Source organism: Nothobranchius furzeri, chromosome 1, assembly GCF_043380555.1.
Source record: "Nothobranchius furzeri strain GRZ-AD chromosome 1, NfurGRZ-RIMD1, whole genome shotgun sequence".
NCBI classification, from domain to species: Eukaryota; Metazoa; Chordata; class Actinopteri; order Cyprinodontiformes; family Nothobranchiidae; genus Nothobranchius; species Nothobranchius furzeri.
In genome coordinates this window covers 87,358,309-87,381,261 of record NC_091741.1, presented here as the reverse complement: position 1 = coordinate 87,381,261, position 22,953 = coordinate 87,358,309, and the positions used below count along the sequence as shown (strand labels likewise).

The window sequence follows — 22,953 nt, the reverse complement described above, 5'->3', positions numbered from 1 at the left end:
CACACTGTACGTCTGGTAGCAACACGTCGGCCCTAAAAATATGCAAAAAATAGCAGTTTTTACTCAACACGTTAGACTTTTTTGTCTTGTTTTACCTGTTGTCCTTTGGGAGTGCTGCAGGAGGACACACAGGGATTTATGGGGGATGGATGAGGAAAACGAAATAAAGAAAGTAAATCTGTGTTTTGTGATCAGTTTAATTTTACATGAACACGACAAACACGCTTTCTTGACAATCTTTGTGAGTAAAAAAACTTGTAGAAACAAAAACGAACAATGTGTGTTATTAGGGAAATAGCGAGCGAGCGGCGTTGATGCAGGATTGCGCATGCGCCGTGAGTGGTTCTGATCCTTTTTGGGTCGCAGCTGCTCGCAGCGCTGCTTCAACAGTGCGATACCCTCACGAGGGACAAAATATCAAGCACGCCAGAAGTTTGTGCGAGCTCACGACTGCTGATCGGTAGCTGGTCACGTGGTGTTAATCGCCTCTCGTAACCCCCTGTACACTACACGACGCTCAGCGCAAAACTCGCCCCGATCTTGTGGATTCTCGCACGAGTGGAAAATCGGCTTAAAAAAGTGAAAAAGTCGCACAGTGTACGCCCGGCTTTAGGTCCTTCAATGTCTGTAGCAAGATGCTGCACATCTTCTACAAGTCTGTTGTTGAGAGTGTAATCTCTTCAGCCATTGTCTGTTGGGGTAGTAGCATCAGAAGCAGGGACCTGAAAAGGCTCAACAGCCTACTGTAATAAAAAAGGTTGGTTCTGTTCTGGGGACGACTATGGAACCACTGGAGGAGATAATGCAAAGAAGTATTCTCCAGAGAATCAAGAAAATTATGGACAACCCTGAGCATTCTCTTCACAAGACTGTCCGACAACGGAAGAGTGTCTTCAGTCAGAGGCTTCTTCAGTTTTGCCGCAACACTGACCGCTACTGGAGATCCTTCCTGCCAACAGCCATTGTAATATCTTTGATGACTTGATTATTATTATTATTCTGAGCTACTACAGCAATCAATTTCCCTCTGGGATTAATAAAGTATTTTTGAATTGAATTGAATTGATTGGTTAAAAAAGTTCCCAGAGGATGAAAAGTCTGCCTTGCTGCTGCAAAAGCCTCACCAACTTCAGAAAGATCTTTTGTTACTACTTGGGAAAAAGAAATTAATTCAGCAAGACAGAATTGACACAGATGTAATTTCAAAAGTAGAAACTCAAGAATGTGACTACATGCTAAACTGGCAAAAGCAGGCTCCCTGGCAAATTAGGAACCCATATTTACAGTGCAGGAGGTCTTCATCCCTCAATAACCCAACCTTCTGAAGACATTTAATCCATTTTTGTCCCACTGCTAAATGAAGACTGTATGGAACTATTGATGAAAAGCAGTTTATAATACCAGAAATGACCAGAAAAGGTAACGGCAGATAGACGTCATCAAAGCAGCCAATGTTGTCTGTGAAATACATGAAAAGGTAACAGACGTTTAGCACCAAGCACTAGACAAAATGAAACTCCATGAGAACTACAGTCACCTTCTTTAAAGAGCAAGTCACCTCCAAATCTACTATTTTTTTCTGATAAACTATATAAATGCGTGTCTAATTGTGCTGCAGACACGTGGAGTCAATAGTTTTGCACTTTAGTGCATTTTAGTTAAAATTTAAAATTTCTGCCTGAAACTGTCAGTGTTGTGCCATTGTCAGGTAAAAACCCTTCACTTTATTTGAATTTAAATCTGCCACTGCTATTGGTGAAGAGGTATGCTATGATGTAAACTGGTATATTATGATGTCACAATGTCGTGAGTGTGTGTATTTGTTAGTGGCTCCACCCTCTCAGTCTGCTAGGCAACAGCATTTGTTGCATTTTTCAAACATGAAGTGGGAGTTAAGTACGCTTCTTGTAAGGGGTGACTTGCTCTTTAACTGTACAAAAGGCAAAGAAGAAGATTGTAAAGTTATCATTTTGAAACTGATATTTGTGTCATTCACTGAGATCAAAGTGCTGATAAAGGAACATTGACCATAGTCTGACCAGGACGTTTTTAAGTTCAAGTCCTTTCTTTTGGCCGTGAGGAGACTTAATTCATTCAACTCTAAAGTCCAACAAATAAAAGATCCTAGCAGAAACAAATACGATGGGGTTGAAAAAGCTGTGGTTCTATAGGGTCGTAAACCTCTAGTGAGCCAACAAAAAAGAAAAGTTCTCATCAGCAAGTCTACGCGAACCTTTTACTATTTAGATCAGGAAGGTAACAGTAAACCAAAGTGTCCTCTAAGTAAAGAGCTGTAACTTGGCCAATGTCGTGACCTTGCCAAATTGAAGGAGAGCCAAAGCTTGCCCTAAAGAGACTAAAGAAAATCTGCAGTAGACTGGTTGGACACTAGTAGTACATGTACACATAGTCGGTCATCAGTTTTAAAAGACAACTACCAGTCGGAAGGATGGGGGTTGGGGTGCTACAGAACATGTGGCCAAAGGGAAAAGAGGGGATTGTATTACAGTACTGGTGATTCTAATTAGCAGTGCTGTTAGCAGAGTGTGGTTTGATCCAGCGGTTGATCCAAATATCCCAAGCGGATACCCAGGTTCAAAGGTAGGAAATATATTATGTATACAGAGCTTCTTGTTTCACTGGGCTTTCACTGGCGCTAGCACCTTTGCAAACACCAATGCTCCCCTTTTATTGGTGCATCTATGAGGTTAAGGTTCAACATACATGTCTTTCATTGGTTACCTTATTATGATGTCAGCCTTATTTCCTCTTTTGCAAGGGCGTCAGTTTGTTTTCAGAATTGCTGGGGACAATAACCATACACTTGAGTGGGGTTTAAAAATTGCTGGGGACAATAAAGTAGGCTAGCACAGGGGTCGGCGGCTCTGGAGCCGCATGCGGCTCTTCCATCCATCTGATGCGGCTCTCTGTGCTTGTAAAATAATGAATGGATATTTAAATAAAATGCTTTATATTTTACTGCATTAATTTTACATCTGTATGCCAATTCTAAATGTAAAGATTGTCTGCGTAAACCTGAACAGGTCCAACCCGGTCTTACTGTGAGACCGGGTTGACGCGTCACGCTTGTGCGTAATCATAGGCGCTTTATGAGCTGAAGAGGATGTGAGATTCTGGGATTCTCCTCAGACAGCTCCTGGATGTGTCGCCACATTGGAGACAGGAACAAGCGCTATTCAGCCAAAGTTTCATAATCAGGGAACATTTTCTAAGTGACAAGTCTCTCTGAGAGACCGGGTTTGGAAAACGCTCGCTTCAGTGGGAGGAATCTTCCCGCATGCGCTCTGGTTGGCTCTGGGTTTAATCAAGTTTAATTGTTTCTCTTTGCAACAATCTTCACAAGAAGGCAAAACAGTTAAACGGCAGGTTACAGATATTTCCATTTGACTGTTTATTTTGACAGATGAACTTAAGGATGTTGCTTGGTTTGAAAGAATTACCCCGACGCACACTGATGCGCATGGATGAGTTGACATTTTAATCGTTAACGCACATCGCGGAGGTAAAATATTCCCATCAGAACATCAGAGCTTTATACTGGACACTGTGTTCAGCGCGGCTCGAAGTGCCCACGGTGGACAGTGAGCTGAAGATCTGGTTCACAGCGCAGTGCAGAACCACAGCGCATGCGATAAGATTTCCTCCCACTGAAACAGTCCGGAAACCCGGTCTCTCTGAGGGATGTGTCACTTGGAAAAATGTTCTTTTTATGAAATTATGAAACTTTGGCTGAACAGCGCTTGTTCCCGTCTCTAATATGGAGACGCATGATGCGTAGAGACATTTGATCACGCACAAAGTTTATGTGGACCAGAAGCGGTCGGGCCACGACAGGTGAAACGTTCCTAGCCTACATGAAGGGAAACTGTTTAATTGTAACATTAATACGTTACTGGACACGCTGGTCTGGTTGGTTAGACCAGTGTTTGAAGTGGAAAACACACACACACACACACACACACACCAATTAAAATAATGCTGATAGCATGGACTAGAAGCCAGGTGATGGTTTACGTATTTAAATGATCAGGCTGCTGTAAAATGTAATCTCCATCCACATCCAGACACAATTATCCTCTATTCTTTCTCTATTTGCTCTGCTCTTGTCTGGGCTGATCAGCTGATGGTGCGCGCGACGCGCCTAACTAGCGGCTGATGCACATTTTACGCATTTGGAGAGGTGGGCTGGATGCTTTGCGTTTACTGGAAGATGGTCCACTTAACGCACGGGTGTGGACTACATATTAATGACAAATGAATGAAAATTAAATTGTGAGTTTTTACTTCATATTTTATAAATAAAAAGGACGGGGGAAAACATTTATGACATCTTTTTAAACTAAATTTTCTAGCGCGACCTGCCTGCTTCACTTAAGTCACTGCTTATTAAGGTCCATCCAAAATTACCGTGGGAAACGGGTAATAATGTCTCTTTGATGGGAATAGGTTGCCGACCCCTGGAAAAGATCTGAGCTGGTAAAACAAAAATCCTCATCAGCAGGCGTTTTTGAAAGTGGGGGGGACACAGCTGCCAATCACAAATTTTGCCGGGGACATGTCCCCGGCGTCCTCGGTTAAAATGACGCCTATGCTCTTTTGTCCTTTTCACAATAAAAGCATGTTTACACACATTCTTATTTACATATATTTACACATACGCATGCAACATACAACAGGGCATATAACTGGGTGTATAACTGTTGTAAACAAAATAACAAACTGTCATGAAAACTGGCAAGCTCAAATCTCACACCTCCCCCACCAGTCCTAATCTGTCTGACCAGCCTGCCTTATGTTTGCTGTTAACAATTCTTTTATTTGTCATTCTGGCGTCTACATCTATTTCTCTTGCTGTCCTCTCACACTAACTGTTAGCTCTAGGCGTCTGTTTCAGTTGAGCTTTTTTCCTAGATAAGGTAGAGTCTTAACTTCTCCTGGTATAAAGTGGAAATTAATTTGGTGTGTAATAGTATATCAATTAGGATTTTTCGGTATATAACATTCCTGTAAGTACAGGGCAGAGGCATTTGAGTTTCCACATGGATGTGTGTTGTACTTTAGCAAGCAACACATGCGGCTGCGGTCAAATTCGGCATCCTTGATAGGACATATGGCCACCCGATTTACGTAGGCTGATGTTGGTACCAGACCAGCTCATTTAATCTGAAGAAAGACGTTTGCGAGACACCGGGTCTATGTTGACTGGGAGGACCTGAAGTGAATGGCTGTGAAATTAGATGGTCTTACCTTGGTATATGTCCTCTCATCTAACAATTGTGATTATGCTGAGCAATATGGGAGACCCACAAAAGCTACAGCCATAGACATTATAACTGTACAAAGATACGGGGGCCTCATTTATACGGTTTTCTCTGACACAAAACAGGACCTGAAAATTGCACCAGTAATTTTCTTTGCAAACTCTGTGATTTATGAAGAAAAACTTGACCAAAACAGTTTGCAACTTTAAGCAACCACTGACCTTTCCATAAACACATTTTGGAGATGTAGAAACTGGCAGTGCAGCTGATGAGATGATACACTTACAGTGTAAAACAAACAAACGTTAAGCAACATACATTTAGAGATTTTAGATAAAAAAATTTAAATCAGACATTGTCTCAGGAAGCTCACTTATCTTGAGACAGACATATATTTAGCACTTCAAAATTTCCTAATATTTGCTCAGTCTGCCACAACTCCAAGCAAAGGGGTGTAGCCCTTTTACTTGATCTCAGGGCCTTGACTCCAATTGTGCTTGGGGTGTCTGTGATGAGGAGGTGGTTCCCGGGAGTTTGAGTTGATGTTGCCCGAGTATGGAAGGAGGAGTCAACAATGCTTACAATTGTTATTAGAACACTGTGTCTATTAGTTACATGTATCTAGTGGTGTATACTTCAAAGACTAATTTCTTCAATGTTTCAAAATATTTTGCTAATCATATATATATATATATATATATATATATATATATATATATATATATATATATATATATATATATATGTGTGTGTTATATATATATATATATATATGTGTGTTTATATATATATATATATATTTATTTTTTTTTTTTTATTGGAACAACGCACCTCACCGTCACATCTTTACATTAGGTGTGTATGGATTCATAAACACAGAGACACATCCCACTAGCACCGCTTGCTGCAGTCAGTCTTTGTGCCTCTGGTCCATTCTTTCAGCTGACTCCTATCCGCGTGCTGTGAAATCTAACTGACCTCTCTTCTGTCATATCAGACTCCTCCCCTTCGACGCCACGCCGACCTTCTGACTGCTTGTTGAACTGTCCAATAAAATGATGGCTCTTAATTTCCAGCACATCGCATGGACCAATCAGATACGTGAACGGGGCGGGATTGCTGTGGGCCTGGCTTTCAAGTTTGGCTGTAACGGTAAGCTCCGGGTGGGAATTTTTGACTTTTCTTTCACGTAAAATTTGATTAGAACACCGTAATTTTCACAGTAGCGACACGTGTAAAGAAGTGCTAATTTCCCCTTCCAAACCAAGTCATGTTTGCCGCTTGTTCTTTGCTTGGCTAAGTGGACAGCGGCGCAAAGTATCCCAGTAGAGAACAACGGTGATTTTCTAGTTCAGTCATGACAGCCTTTCTATGAACCTGAATAATGACTGTGTTGTTACCTTAATTCATTTTCTCCACTCGTTTAAAACGAGCAGAGCATTTATTTCATTGCTACTATTACGTTAGAAACGTGGCATATGTTTACGAGTTTGTCATATTATACCTACAGCATCATTATCATTAATGACCACATCACCTGTGCATTCAACGTGCTAGTTTTAGCCAACCCTATGTTTACATGATGTTTAAAGTTGTTGCTCCCCGACCATCCTACTGGTCCCCGCAGTCCACACACTCAAAAGTCTACATAGGCAGGCAAAACACGTGTGAACAGAAAAAAATTGTGCAACTAAACTCCAGAGAGGCAGAGAGAATGCTGTTACTTTTCTTGTTGCCACTGTGGTCTTTCAGAAATCCACGGTGAGAGCTGACATTCACCGCTGGGCTGAGAAGACTGCAGCAGGGACCACACCTCTCCTTCAAGTGGACTTCTCTGCAATTTGGATACGATTTGGAACTGGCAAACTTTTTATTTTTGCGTTTAAAAGGAATGAACTTCGAGAACACCTAACGTGGATGCTCTGCTGCGTGAAGTTGAGGAAGTCCCTTCTTTTGGACTAAATTTTAAGAACTTTTTAGTATTTTTTCTGACAGACACGACGTTAAAGCTAAAATGGATCAAGCCAGTGGCGGGGAGGACCCGAGCAAACCCTCAAAAAAGAAGTACACTGAGGATGAGGGTAAAAACAAAAAGCTGGTAAGCATTTGCATGAAGGCAGACTGAAGGTCTCCCCTTGGCATCCCGCAATATTTTGCTGATCACACTCTAAAAAGACAAAAATGTTGCAGAAATTTTGGCCACCCTAGCTGAGTTAAACATCTGTAGAAACAAAACAGGCTTTCAGATCATCAGTGATGGATGAGGTGGAGGTATTGATGTGTTGTTATTAATATTTAATGCACCCAAATCGCAGGTAGAGCAGTTAGAGTTGAGCAAAAGAGATAATGTTATGCTGAGTGCTCCACTTTTCAAGGCACTAAGTGGATCATATTATTATTATCTTATCAATGCTTCCCCTTAAGGTTTTCTAAAGAGCGCTCTTGTTGTGACAGCCGGACTTGTACACTGTACATAGAGGTTGTTACTAGGTGACTCATTGTAGGGGACGGTACCCGTGAGGTTTCTGCTGGTTTTATGAACCATGTGAGTGTGTGTGATTGATAAACAAATCCTTAGTCAGCCCAAGGGCAGTGTCTGTGAGATAACAACTGAAAGGCTAAGCTAGTTTTATTTTGTTTGTAGTTCTCACGTTAGCTCTTGGTGAGTGGAGCGTACCTGTGCAGAAGAGGATCACTTTAGCGCTTCATGACTTACCTGAACTGGTGTTTGGTTGACGCATTGTTGTGGGTTCTGTTTGAAAACAACCTACTGAGTGTTGATACAACTGAAAACGCATTTAGTACCAGTGTCAGCAGTGTCCAACAAGTGTTAAAAGCACCGGTAGCATCATTAGAGAAGGTGTGAAATACACCCAAACTGTCTGCAGCATAGAAACCCCCGTTAGTAAGTCCTTAACTAAATAAGCTTGCTACTAGGGGACATTAGAGTGGAAAGTTGGATGCTGTTGAACTTTCTACATGATGTCACCTCTCACATTCTAATCACCAACCCTTAGTACCTTGTTTGTTGTTGGATTAGTCAGATGTTTCCCAGCAGCCACCAAGCTGCTCAAGACTATAAAACAGTGTTCAGCCTTGATCAAAAATCGATCTTTAACACATTTTTTTCTTTGGTCAATAAAACTTAGAAAATCTAACAATTTCACTAAGGCCTTATGAGCTTTTTTCAGGGTGCTGTAGCTTTACACTCACAGGCATGTGTGCCAGTGTTTTGCGTCTTGTGTACAGTCTACATTCAAGTTTCAATTTTACAATAAATTATGAAAATAAGTTTATATTTGTGGGACCGTGCTTAAAAGCGTCTTGCCACCCAGGCACTGAGCACACTTTTAAGACTAAGAGCAAAGCATTTCCTGTCAGGGAAGTGCTGCCCGTCTAACGGTTGACTCTATAGCATCAGCTACACATTCATTTGGACACAGCGTGGGCTTTGAATGATGCATTTAAATAGTAGAGTGAACACATGAACTTAAAGTATCCATTTGGGGTTGGAACACCCAAGTAGCAAGGCTATACCAAATGTGAGTAGGGCTGTAAAGTTTGACCACATGGCTGACTGTCTGAATTAATTACAAGCTTTTAAATGTACTTAAGTTTATTGTTACTCTTTCAACTTTTAAAGTTGCCCTAAAAACCTACATTCAAATTGCTGCTGGAGTTGGCTGTTGTGAGCCTGTAATCACCAGTTGTTCAGACTCGAGTTAAAGCAGAGGAAAGTGTGACGATAATACGCGCCAGACAGGAAATCCCAGAGTTAACTCAAGTGACATGTTCCCCCCGAGCCTGGGTGTTGTTTTGAGAAACAGTGAGGACAGCCTGCGATGAATATCCTGTCTCCCAAGTTTAAAATGACGTCACCACTTAACCCAATCACTCCCAAGTTGCCTATGGAAGATGATTTATTATTATTTTTTTTGTTTCTCAAAGGAGTTTAATGGCCAGGCATGTTCACTATTGCTCAATCTTCCTGAAACTCAAACTGTAGCTGTTAGCAACAATCTTTGCTCAGCTCTGATTTGAGGGGGGAAGTGATTGTTCCTCCCAGGGTGGAGTCCTGGTTTGTCCTCTTTATTTTAATGTACATCATAGTTCAAAAGTTTTAGTTTGGTTGCAGACTTGTACAAATGAACATTTATACGATTTTGAAAGAAAGAAATGCAGTAAAAGTCCATAAAAGGACAAAAGTGGCAACATTTCTTTAGTTATTTTTATCACATGATGCAATAGTGAAATATCACAAGTTTAGTGTGTAACCATTCTTTGTTTTCTTCACATACTTCTTTACTGACATCAATAAAGTAAGCACTGTGACTTTGCTTGGTCCCATAATTGTTTTGCCTCAAGCAAAACCAAGTCATCCTTCATAACAGAAACACTGAAAGCTGTGTGCTTGTTCAACAAGTCACTGGGCTGGATTACATCACAGCAACACAATTTAGGACGTGGGCACATGATGCTGATGCTCAACATAGCCAAGGATGTTTAAATAACTCTATGGGGTATGAGATAACAGAAACCTGAAGTTGTTTTTAGTGCTAACATTTCTGTTATAACAGGGATGTATGGGGGTGGAATGGGTTCATTTAGGGAAATTCAGTGGCACTGGTTTGGGGAAGGAAGAAATAGTTTCCTTTCTGCATACCAGAGTAAAACATGCCCTCACAATGCAAAGGGAGAGAGGAGTCAGCCTACCCTGACCCTATAAAGACAATGGGGCTGTATCTGTTTTACCGTGTAAACAGATGGGGCGCATGTTTTCAACCTACAACATGAGTGGAATAAACAGGTACTTATCATGTAATCTGTTCATAGATTTGTTCTTGCTTTAACAATACATAGTGTTGTTGACTGAAACAATTAATTTAGTGATCTGAATTATTCGTTCACAACAAAACATTGATGCAAGAATTGCCTTATTTAAAATGCAGACACATGTTTCAGGGGGACAGTTACTCTTGTCAGATCTGATGCTGATGGCGTGTTTTTTTGTGTAATGAACAAAGAAAGAAAATAATGAGAACATCTGAAAAAAAGACCAAAAATCTGGAATTGTATCAAATGTGAGAGAGAGGAAACGCTGTTGCAAAACACGCCACAGTTGTATGACGCAAACAACGCAAACAACTCCACAAATGATTAAAACAGTGTTCTGTAGATACAGCCATTCTTACATACGTATTATATTATTGTACAAACATAATACTAAGATAATGTTAACAAAGTTACGACATCTCAGCCGACGAAACACTTAAGAATCTATAACAGATTTGGTGTCAAAAATACTTCCACCAGAACGTAGACAAAATTTATTGGATTATGAGAGGACGTGATGTATTCAGTCAAGTCAGACACAATATTTTTGTTAAATTTGCACTCAGCTCTACATACCCATCAGAGGGTTTGTCACCTTGTAAAAATAATTATACAAAACCAAAAGGGTTAATTTGGCAAACTGACCGATCTTTCATTCCTGAACAGAGATATCCAAGATCTGGTGACTGACAGTTTCTTTAAGGCAAATGCTCTGAAAGGGTTTTAAACTAAACAAAATAAGTCAATAAAAAATAGCTAAATTGAGTTTTTATGCCACGGCAGCAATTGCTCATGCAACAGAGGGTTTACAGTTGTGTCAGTGCAGAAGGTTGTGAACAAACTGAGGTATAGCGTGTTATGCCCGGATACTTGATTAATCAAAAGACTTTTGCAAGTACTCTGTTACTAAAATATTCGGTAGCTGTAGCTTACATGTTTTCTGTAAGTACGTAAAGTCACTGTCCGTGGTATGTTTGCACGACTTAGCCATACATTGTATTTTGTGAGTTACCTAAATTTCAATTTATAATTAGTTTGCCAGCAAATCTTTTTCCTGGGAGCATTAGTTGAGCTGTTTGTTTAATAAAGCACAGTCAGTAGAAGTGAGGTGTTTGTTAACACCCACAGAAAAATAGACAAATTAAAGGTGTGGGAAACTCTTTTAATCAATACATTTGCAATGGTCTCTGGTAGGAATGAACCTATTGGACATTTTGCCTCGGAATGGATAACAGCAACGTGACTCTACCACTGACTTGCAACGTTGAGGTTTTATCTCCACAAATAACACAAGCCTGGAGTATCTCTGTGTGGTGGAGTTGCTAATGCTAACAGTTAGCTTCTACTAGCCGAGACATTCTCTGCTGTTTCCTGGACGATAAACAACAGCCTTCCCTGTCGTGAGCCAAGATGGGTAAGTCCATAAATGTGAAATGATTCCAACTGTTTCAGTTTAATAAAATATTTCAGTTAAATGGTTTTCTGAGCTTTTGAATTTTGTTTAAGAAATAATTGCTGAGAAGTAAATTTCTACAAAAAGCTGTGCTTTCCTTTTGTAACACATTAGTTTGGTTACAGTTGTCCTCTATTAACGAGAACATTTAAATTACACTCGTAGACTTAAAACAGCTGTGTGGGTGTGTGAATAGATTGTGGTAGGTATTCAAATTCAATTAAAAATACTTTATTAATCCCAGAGGGAAATTCATCAACAAATATAGATTAGATGTAAAGCATCTCCCATCAGCACCACTAATGAGATTAATCATTCGTCTATGGCAACATAACATCATAATAACCCAATATTTGGTACAAAACATTGGGATTGATGTTTGGACTGTGAAGCACATGTTTAATGATCTGAAGAGTCTGGTAAAAATTAGACATCTTATACAGCATTGCACTGTTTTACCATCACAAAGTAGACCATGTTATTTTTGGAGATAAAACTTCAACGTTGCAACGCTAACAGAGTCAGTGGTAGAGTCGTGTTGCTGTTGTCCAATCTGAGGCGAGATGTCCAATCATCAGGAAACAAGACTCCAAATTCTGCCATTTGAAGCTACATTCTCCTCCAGCTGACTTGTACTTTCTGAAACAAGTGCATCTGAGCTTTTTTCCGCCCTGAAAACGACTTACAGGGCATTCATTCCTACCAGAGACTACTGCAAATGTATTGATTAAACAAGTGAACCACACCTTTAAGCTTTAGCATTTAAATGGAAACTTAGTCATTAAAGTAAGTTAGGAGGTTATGAACACTGGACATTTGCGATGTCTTGTATATACACTCACCTAAAGGATTATCAGGAACACCATACTAATACAGTGTTTGACCCCCTTTCGCCTTCAGAACTGCCTTAATTCTATGAGGCATTGATTCAACAAGGTGCTAAAAGCATTCTTTAGAAATGCTTGCCCATATTGATTGGATAGCATCTTGCAGTTGATGGAGATGTGTGAGATGCACATCCAGGGCACGAAGCTCCCGTTCCACCACATCCCAAAGATGTTCTATCGGGTTGAGATCTGGTGACTGTGGGGGCCATTGTAGTACAGTGAACTCATCGTCATGTTCAAGAAACCAATTTGTAATGATTGGAGCTTTATGACATGGTGCATTACGCTGCTTGCAGTAGCCATCAGAGGATGGGTACATGATGGACATGAAGGGATGAACATGGTCAGAAACAATGCTCAGGTAGCCCGTGGCGTTTATACCATGCCCAATTGGCATTAAGGGGCCTAAAGTGTGCTGAGAAAACATCCCACCCAACATAAAACCACCACCAGCCTGCACAGTGGTAACAAGGCATGATGGATCCATGTTCTCTTTCTGTTTATGCCAAATTCTGACTCTACCATTTGAATGTTCAACAGAAATCGAGACTCATCAGACTAGGCAACATTTGACGTGTGAGCTTGTGCAAATTGTAGCCTCTTTTTCCTATTTGTAGTGGAGATGAGTGGTACCCGGTGAGGTCTTCTGCTGTTGTAGCCCATCTGCCGCAAGGTTGTTGAGTTGTTGTGGCTTCACAAATGCTTTGCTGCATTCCTCGGTTGTAACGAGTGGTTATTTCAGTCAAAGTTTCTCTTCTATCAGCTTGAATCAGTCGGCCCATTCTCCTCTGACCTCTAGCATCAACAAGGCATTTTCGCCCACAGGACTGCCGCATACTGCATGTTTTTCCCTTTTCACACCATTCTTTGCAAACCCTAGAAATGGTTGTGGGTGAAAATCCCTGTAACTGAGCAGATTGTGAAATACTCAGACCGGCCCGTCTGGCACCAACAACCATGCCACGCCCCAAAATAGCTTAAATCACCTTTCTTTCCCATTCTGACATTCAGTTTGGAGTTCAGGAGATTGTCTTGACCAGAACCACACCCCTAAATGCATTGAAGCAACGGCCATGTGATTGGTTGATTAGATAATTGCATTAAGGAGAAGTTGAATATGTGTTCCTAAAAATCCTTTAGGTGAGTGTATATTGGAGGTCTAATGTGATAAGCTTAAAGTGAAAGTTTCAATTTGTACTTATGGGACATTGTGATAGGCTTCACTTTGACAAATGGATATGTGTTTTAGCTCAGAAAAAGATATCTCATTAAAAGCCCATCTGCTACAAGTTCAGCCACACTACAGATTTGAAGACATTGAGTTGGAGTCTAGTGCGCATCCAGACAAGGAGTAATCTTTATACTCTTGACAGTTTTGACAGTATCACGTTGTAAATCATATTTAATGGAATGCCATGCTTTTTGCTGCTGAAGGCTGTGACATTTAAAGATTTTGATGTTTTGATATGATATATGAGCTTAGGGGATCATTTTAGGTTGCGTTAGCATGTAGTTAGGAGAAGTTGTCAGCTTGTCTCCTGTGCTGCTCCAAATGGCTCATGTCCTGTTCAGTCTTGACAAGTGTTATTCCTTTTGTCAAGCTTTGTTATTGCTTTCTACAGTGTGTTATTTTTGAGTTTTATAAAGTGTTATTTAACATAAGTAAGATTGTGTAAGGAGGACATGTGAAGAGCAGCAGGAAACAGAGCACATGTTGTGCTATAATAGCAATCAGGAAGTTGGAGAGGGGAAGCAGCTCAGAATATTTGGGCTGCACGGTGGAAGAAACGGACAGATGAACAGGTCTAATTTAATCGTCTGAAATAAGCCCCGTTTTATTCTTGCCTTGGCCCCCAAAATGTCTTGAAACTGTACTGGGTGTGAGATTTGAAAGTGATCTGAATTGTATCAAATATGTAAATATTACATGAATATACATTTTTGTGGGCCTTGGAGGAAGTGCTGGAGAGGGCTCCTTCTGATGACTCCCTCGTTCTGCCGGGGGACTTTACCGCTCACGTGGACAATTACAGTGAGACCTGGAGAGGTGTGGTTGGGAGGAATGGCCCCACTAATCTGAATTTGAGTGGTGTTTTGTTATTGGACTTATGTGCTAGTCATAGATTGTCCATAATGAACACCATGTTCAGAAATAAAGGTGTCCATATGTTAGGGCGGGGCGATATATCAATATTTTTTAAATATCGATAAAATCTTTAAACAAGATACAAGATGACTTTGTATCTTTATATCAATATAACTGGTCAAACTGTTATGCTAGTGATTAGCCGCTATGCTAGCGACATGTTGCTCCGTCTCTAAGCGGTTATTACGTGTATTCTTACAAGTTTGGTCAGTCTGAGAGCCTCTGAGTAAATGTGCTGCTCTAAACTTTGCATTTGGCGTCCAGGTTTTTAATTATTTGGGGACATTCAACGCCAACGGAGTTCTGTTTTTCCATCCTGCGTGTGCGGAGCCGGAGAGATGAGCCAAACCCCTCCCTCCCCATCTAATCGGGAAACATCTACGGATAGCCGCAGTGGCCAAATGACCTCAAACATATTGTAAGGGTTTGAATAGTAAACTCTAGGGTTAATGTTTTATTTAGAAGATGAGCTCAACGGGTGAGAAATGTTGTTCCGGTTCTGTATTTTTGCGCTGTGGTTTGCTATGCTAGTAAATACTTCGTTAAGAGCGATTCTGTTGAAAAAGTTAAGAGTTTGTAAGGCGTGGGTTATGGCGACAGTAGTCCGAAAATAATACTCATAAAAGAGCAACCAGAGACTCTGAATCATTACAGCATAATCGCTGATATGAGTTAATACTGTTAGATTCCAGCCTTGTTTGCCCTAATAGCTAATACGTCCACGGTGCATGACCCATGTGATCTTCAGTAGATGCAATTACATAATCAAAAGTTTAACTTAACATGATAGAAATTTTTTTTCTGGACAAGAAATAAATGATATGGCCCTCCTCTAGATGAAATTAAAATAATTTTACATTAAAGGTATAGTAATCGATGTTTTTCTTCAGGGTGGATCACGTCAACCATTGGTCCGCAATAATGTCAATTTCTGGTGAAGCCAATCTTGGGTTAGTTTTCACTTCCTGCGCATGTGTACTCTGTGCACCCCCGCACTCTCATGGAAATCAGGAAGAGGCTAACGCCTGGGACACACCGGCCGCCAAAGCGCCGGGAGGCGACATGCTCACAAAATTCGGCCGCTGCTCCTCAGTTCAGACCAGACACTTGTTTCTCCGCTCTAGTCGAGGCGCACCTCGGCTCAGCTGTAGTTTTTCTTTTAACCACTTGGGGTCCTCCATTTCCTCTCTGCCTTTTCTCTGCTCTTTTCCTCTACACCCCCCTCCCCCTTGCTGTTTGTTTGTGTTTGTCTGCGTGTGTGTGAACCTATAGTGTGAACCAGTTGTTATTAGCTGGCCTACAACTTTCTGTCTCTGTGTCCTGTTTGCTCAGGTTGAAAGATACCCAAAACCACACCCCCTTCACGTGGTCACGCACACACAAGTTTGCTGTGTGTGTGTGTGTTCGTGTGGTTTTTATGCAGTGTCTGTTTACGAACACATTTGACTATCGCAGAATTTTATTTTGAAATGCTTTATTTTGTTAAATTTACCGGCCTGCCTCTTATGTCTAGGTTTGACTTCCTGCCAGAATTGACGCGTTTCACCCCCGGCTCGCGAAAAAAATAGAGCAGACGCCAAAAGGATCTGTGCACGGCACGGGCTGGAGCAGCACTTCGGCCGCCCATGTGGCCTATAGAATAGGATAACAAGGGCGCCAAATGAAGGCGGTCCCGGTTTCGCGGCGCTTCGGCGGCCGGTGTGTCCCATGCTTAACGTGGTCCAGTCCGCTCCCCACGGATGCTGCTGTTGCCGGTTTTCAAATCAAATCACTTTTATTGTCACGTCACATGTGCAGGTACACTGGTACAGTACATGCGAGTGAAATTCTTGTGTGTGAGCTTCACAGCAACAGTTGTGCAAAATACAATAACGTAAAAACAAGCAAAATATAAAAATGGCTAATCTAAGTAATAATATACATAGTATGTAAGGTATATACATTCCTAAATGTGTGTGCTAACTATTTTATTTTTTATTTTTTTCTACGTGTGTGCATGTGAGTGTGTATAATGAGTTTATACATATTTAACAAATGAATAAAGTAAACAATAAAATAAGAGATATAAAATGTACAGTGGTTGGTATGTGCAAAACAGTGGCATTAATGTACAGTATGGCGTGTGTAATGTTGGAGTTTCAGTAGTGAGGGTGAGGTGTCTGTGAAGTGTTCAGCAGTCTGATGGCCTGATGGAAAAAGCTGTCTCTCAGTCTGCTGGTTCTGGACCGGATGCTGCAGAACTTCCTTCCTGATGGAAGTAGTCTGAACAGTTTATGGCTGGGGTGACTTGAGTCCTTGATGATCCTCCCCGCTGTCCTCAGGCACCGCTTCCTGTAGATGTCCTGGAGGGAGGGAAGCTCACCTCCAATAATCCTTTCTGCACACTGCACTACTCTCTGGAGAGCTTTGCGGTTGTAAGCGGTGCTGTTGCCATACCAGGTGGAGATGCATCCAGTGAGGATGCTCTCAATGGCACAGCGATAGAAGGTCCTGAGGATGCGGCAGCTCATGCCAAATCTTTTCAGTCTCCTGAGAAAGAAGAGGCACTGCTGTGCCTTCTTCACTGTATTGTTCGTGTGCACTGACCACGTAAGGTCCTCAGTCAGATGAACTCCAAGGAAACGGAAGCTGCTTACCCTCTCCACAGCGTCGCCGTTGATGGTGATGGGGGTGTGTATTCCTCTGCACCTCCGGAAGTCCATTATCAACTCCTTTGTCTTTGTGACATTGAGAGTGAGACGGTTGTCCTGACACCAGTGGGTCAGGGTGCTGATCTCCTCCCTGTAGTCCGTCTCATCGCCATTGGTGATGAGACCCACCACTGTGGTGTCGTCCGCAAACTTCACAATGATGTTGGAGTTTCTCGTGGCTGTGCAGTCGTGGGTGTAGAGTGAGTACAGGAGAGGGCTCAGCGCACACCCCTGTGGAGCACCAGTGTTCAGTGTGGCGGGGGATGAGGTGGTGCTGCCCAGTCTGACCATCTGACAGAAAGTTAAGGATCCAGCTGCAGAGGGAGCTGCTCAGTCCTAGATCCTGCAGTTTCCTGTCCAGCTTCGATGGAACGATGATGTTGAATGCTGAGCTGCAATCTACAAACAGCATTCTCACATACGTGTCCCTCTTCTCCAGGTGTGACAGGGCAGTATGGAGTGTCAGGGCTATGGCATCATCAGTGGACCTGTTGTGGCGGTATGCAAACTGCAGAGGGTCCAGTGAATTGGGCAGTGCAGAGCAGATGACGTCCCTGACCAACTTCTCAAAGCATTTGCTCACGATGGGGGTCAGGGCTACAGGTCGCCAGTCATTCAATGAGGAGATGGTGGAGGATTTGGGTACAGGGACAATGGTGGCCATTCTGAAGCAGGCTGGGACTACAGACAGAGAGAGGGAAAGGTTGAAGATGTGTGTAAACACTCCAGCCAGCTGAGCCGCGCATGACCTGAGGACGCGGCCGGGAATCCCATCCGGACCAGTAGCTTTGCGTGCGTTCACCCTCCTGAAGCACCTCCGCACATCCTCTTCAGACACAGTGTGTGCACTGACGTCATCCGCGGTGCGCTCACTGTCCGGTCTCATGGTTTTCGCTGTGTCAAATCTGGCATAGAATGCGTTTAGATCCTCACACAGAGAGGCCGTGGTCTGCGGTGTTCTGGTTTTCCCTCTAAAGTCTGTGATTGTGTTTAGTCCCTGCCACATACTCCGGGGGTTGTCAAACTGTTGCTCCACCCTGTCTCTGTACTCACGTTTGGCTGCTTTGATCGTCTTCCGGAGTTGGTAATGTGCGTGTTTGTATTCTGATGTGTTCGCGGAGGCAAAGGCGGTGCTCCGCGCCGCCAGCGCCGTTTGCACATCTCCATTAATCCAGGGTTTTTGATTTGGGAAGGATTTAACTATTCTGGATGGGACAACATCTTCCATGCATTTTCTGATAAATCCGCAGACTGAGTCTGTGTACTCATCAATGTCTCTAGCAGCTGCGTGAAACATTTCCCAGTCCGCACGATCAAAACAATCCTGCAGTGCAGACTCCGACTGGTCCGACCAACGATGCACCGCCCTCAGGGTTGGAGCTTCCCGTTTCAGCTTCTGCCTGTAGGCAGGTATAAGCAGGATGGAGCGGTGATCTGATTGGCCGAATGAGGCGCGGGGGAGGGCTTTGTACGCATCTCGGAAAGAGGTGTAGCAGTGGTCGAGTAGCCGGTCTCCACGTGTATTGAAATGGATGTGTTGGTGTAGTTTTGGTGAAACTTTCTTCAGGTTACCCTTATTAAAGTCCCCGGTCGTAATAAACGCCGCCTCTGGGTGAACGGTTTCCTCATTGCTGATCGCGCTGTACAGTTCTCTGAGTGCTCGGTCAGTGTCGGCTTGTGGGGGAATGTAAACAGCTGTAATAATCACCGCTGTGAATTCTCTCGGTAGCCAAAATGGCCGGCACTTAATCATCAGGTACTCCAGGTCCGGAGAGCAGAAGGATTTGACCGGGTGCACGTTCGCATAATCACACCAGCTGTTGTTGATCATGAAACACGCACCGCCACCTCTGCTTTTCCCAGTAAGCTCCTGTGATCTGTCCGCGCGGTGCACGGAGAACCCCGGTAGTTGTACTGCGGTGTCCGGTACTTTGTCCGATAGCCAGGTTTCTATGTGGCAGATCGCGCAGCAGTCCCGCATCTCTCGCTGGAATGAGATCCGAGCCCAAAGCTCGCACAGCTTGTTCTCCAGGGACTGCACATTAGCCAGTAGTAAACTGGATAATGGTGGTCTGTTAGTGCGCCATCTCAGTCGAACCAGAACGCCAGATCTTCTCCCTCTGCGTCGGCGCTTGCGGCCTCCACGGGGCCATAACAAAGGCGTCTCAGGTGAGATGAATGGGGGATCTGCAAACGGCGGGTCCGTGATGAAAACCCTGGACTCCGGAAAGTAATGAGAAAATCCATCTTTTATGTCCAGTAAGGTTTGTCGGTCGTACACAAGGATACATGAGCTACTCGTGAAAAATAAAGAAAAAGAAAAAGTAGTAAACACAAAAAAACAGCTGTTGCTTGGTGGAGCTCGCAACGAGGCAGCCATACTCTGCGCCATCTTGTCTTAGCATCATTTTCTGTTCGAGAGGTAAGCTAACATTCTGCATGCTATTTTTAGAGCCTCTTATTACACATTACGGCTGGCAGCTACTTGTAAAAAGGCGCTGGGAGAGTGTTGTGCAACGTGGAGAGGGCGGCTCTTTCCTGAAATTCAGAAACATCGTTCGCTATACCTTTAATTATAAATATATCATTAAAGGGCGGGTCAAGCCTGCCTCACAGTCCTTCTCCACCCACATATCAATTTTGAAAATTGCAACATTAGTAGGCGTTGCCGCGGCAGTGACGAAGACGGATGGGTAACGAGACATAGCTAGCTCCCTTCACTCTAAGCAGTCATTAGAAGTGGAGGACGTTTGTGAGGGTCTGCTGGGAGCATCTGACAGAGTCTCCTCTCAGAAAGAGCATCAATTCCCACCTCTGACAGAACTTCCAAAATGTTCCAGGAGAGGCGGGGGACATTGAGTCTGAATGGGCCACGTTCCGCTGCTGTTTCTCACCAGTATCAGCTGATGGAGGGCTCTAGTTTCGTTGCGCCATTCGTGTCAGCGGACATGGTAGGGTCGGGGAAGGGGGCGGGGCATGATGCTTAGCCTGGCGGGTGGCCAAGTAAAGCTTGGCGGGCCACCAGGCTTATAAAGCTGCGGGGTGGTGGTCCCTGTAATTATAAAGGGGGTCTGCAGGGTGTGTTCCAACTACAGCGGGATCACACTCCTAAGCCTACCTGGTAAGGTCTATTCAGGGGTTCTGGAGAGGAGGGTCCATCATATTGTTGAACCTCAGATTCAGGGGGAGCAATGTGGTTTTCGTGTTGGCTGCGGAACACTGGACCTGCTCAATACCATTACGAGGGTCCTGGAGGGTGCGTGAGAGTTTTCCCAACCAATCTACACTTGTTTTGTGGATTTGGAGATCGCGTCCATCGGGGGGCCCTGTGGGTGGTCCTCTGGGAGTATGGGGTACCAGGCCCTTTGATACAGGCTGTTAGGTTCCTGTATGACCGGTGTCTGAGCTTGGTCCGCATTGCCGGCAGTAAGTCGGGCTTGCTCCCAGTGAGAATTGGACTCGGCCAAGGCTTTCCTTTGTCACCAATTCTGTTCATATTCTGTTTATAACTTTTATGGACAGGATTTCTAGGCACAGCCAAGGTGTTGAGGGGATCTGCTTTGGTGGCCTGAGGATCCGGTCTCTGCTTTTTGCAGAGGATGTGGTCCTATTTGCTTCATCAGAACATCATCTCCGGCTTTTGCTGGAGCGGTTCTCAGCCAAGTGTGAAGCAGCTGAGATGAGAATCAGCTCCTCTGAATCCGAGACCATGGTGTTGGTTTGGTAAAGGGTAGAATGCTTTCTCCGGGTCAGGGATGAGATCCTACCCAAGTGGAGGAGTTTAAGTATCTCGGGGTCTTGTTCACGAGTGAGGAAAAGCTGGAGCGCAAAGTCAATAGGTGGATTGGTGCTGTGTCTGCAGTGATGGGGCTTTCTACCAGTCCGTTGTGGTGAAGAAAGAGCTGAACCAGAAGGCGAAGCTCTCGATTTACCAATTGATCTATGTTCCTACCCTCACCTATGGTCATGAGCTTTGGGTAGTGACAGAACAAAATCGCTGATACAAGCGGCCAAAATTAATTATTTCCGCAGGGTGGCTGGGATTTCCCTTAGAGATAGGGTGAGAAGCTCGGTCTACCGGGAGGGGCTTGGAGTAGATCCACTGCTCCTCCACATCGAGAGGAGCCAGTTGAAGTGGCTCGGGCATTTGATTAGAATGCCTCCTCGACGCCTCCCTCGTGAGGTTTTCTGGGCACGTCCAACCGGGTGGAGACCTAAAGGTAGACCCATGACACGTTGGAAGGACTATGTCTCTCACCTGGCCAGGGAATGCCTTGGTATTCCCCCGGAAGAGCTGGCTCTAGTAGCTGAGGAGAGGGAAGTCTGGGCCTCTCGACTTAGGTTGCTGACCCTGCGATCCGACTCCGGATAAGCGGAAGAAAATGGATGGATGGATGGATGGATGGACGGATGGATCAAAAATATTCAGATATATATTGTAAATCAGAATTAAGCCAAAATATGTCTGGATATAGGCTTTGGTCCACATCGCCCAGCCCTACTCTGATTTATTATTATTTTTGCTTACATTTACTTAAAAGTCTGTCTCATAGCCATTATTTTGTCCTAGTTTATAATATATATGTATGTAAAAAAAAAAAACGAGGCAAAGCAATATTACAAATCAACATTCTTTAAAACTTGGTAGAAGTATTTTGAACTATCCAAGTAACAGTAGTAGTATCAGCTACTAACAGCTAATGCAAATACTATCATGAAAATTGGCAGTTTAGAAAAAAAATCATTAGCATTATGCTTTTTATTTTGCTAGGTAATATTCAAAATATGGTTTATTATGAACAGTTGAAGAAATACATCATATCCAACAAAGCTCATTTTTATTATTGGCTGCACAATACTGAAACTATTCTTTCATCTGAGACGACGATGTCCTGAAGGCAGATCTGTGCTGGTCTGTAGTCACATGGTCGGACTGTCCAGTGTGGGGCCATTCATACCATGCTGGCCAGGCTTTTGAATGCTTCCCCTTTTCAGTTGCTGTTTTAAGAAACTGTAAGATCTCTCAGGGCTTGTTCTGGAATGTCAATGGCCAGATCAGACTTTTCTATTTGTTTGGTATTTTGGTAAGTTTTTATTTAAGAAAATGAATATTTTTTTATCAATTTACAAGTATTAACTTTGCAGATTTTTGAAAATAATTTGATAGAAACAAATCTCTTGGGTTGGTATTTCAAAAACAGTACATGCAACCCTTCTCTTTTTTAGAGTTTTTTTTTCTGGTTTGTATGGAGACAGATGAAGTTTTTCTTTGCTGAGGTGTTAATCTGTTTTCTCAGATAGGCAAAAGCAGAAGGCTGTTTTGTTGGCAGTATAGATCAAACTGTACCCAATGGTTGTTATTTGCCTAATTTTTGTGCAAACCTCATTTCTATAACTTGACCTGAGTTCTTCATTCAACTTTACTCCTTTGGATATTTTCGATTTATTCATTTTGTTGGAAGTGGCCCAGTTATTACAATGCAACCATACTGTTCATGTAATTGTTATGCTATGATGAATGTCAGAATATTACTTCAACACATGTCCATAAAGCAAACCTTTTGTATCTCCACAATATCTCTAAAAGAGAGTGACACTGCAAAGCTAGTCCTGCCACTTGTCACAGGCATCTCGGCATTTGCATCCTTGTTTATAAAACATT

The 22,953-nt window shown here is 42.9% G+C and overlaps 1 protein-coding gene across 5 annotated transcripts in view; it reads left to right on the top strand.

Annotated features, from left to right (window-relative positions):
• Positions 1 to 7,072: 7,072 nt before the first annotated feature.
• Positions 7,073 to 22,953, top strand: part of diaph2 (diaphanous-related formin 2) — a 562,944-nt gene continuing 547,063 nt past the window's right edge. For all 5 annotated transcript variants that reach the window (XM_054740030.2, XM_054740029.2, XM_054740031.2 and 2 more), the window contains exon 1: positions 7,073 to 7,380. In XM_054740030.2, the coding sequence (XP_054596005.2) occupies positions 7,297 to 7,380 (84 nt within the window). In that variant the 5' untranslated portion in view covers positions 7,073 to 7,296. The remainder of the gene's footprint in view (positions 7,381 to 22,953) is intronic.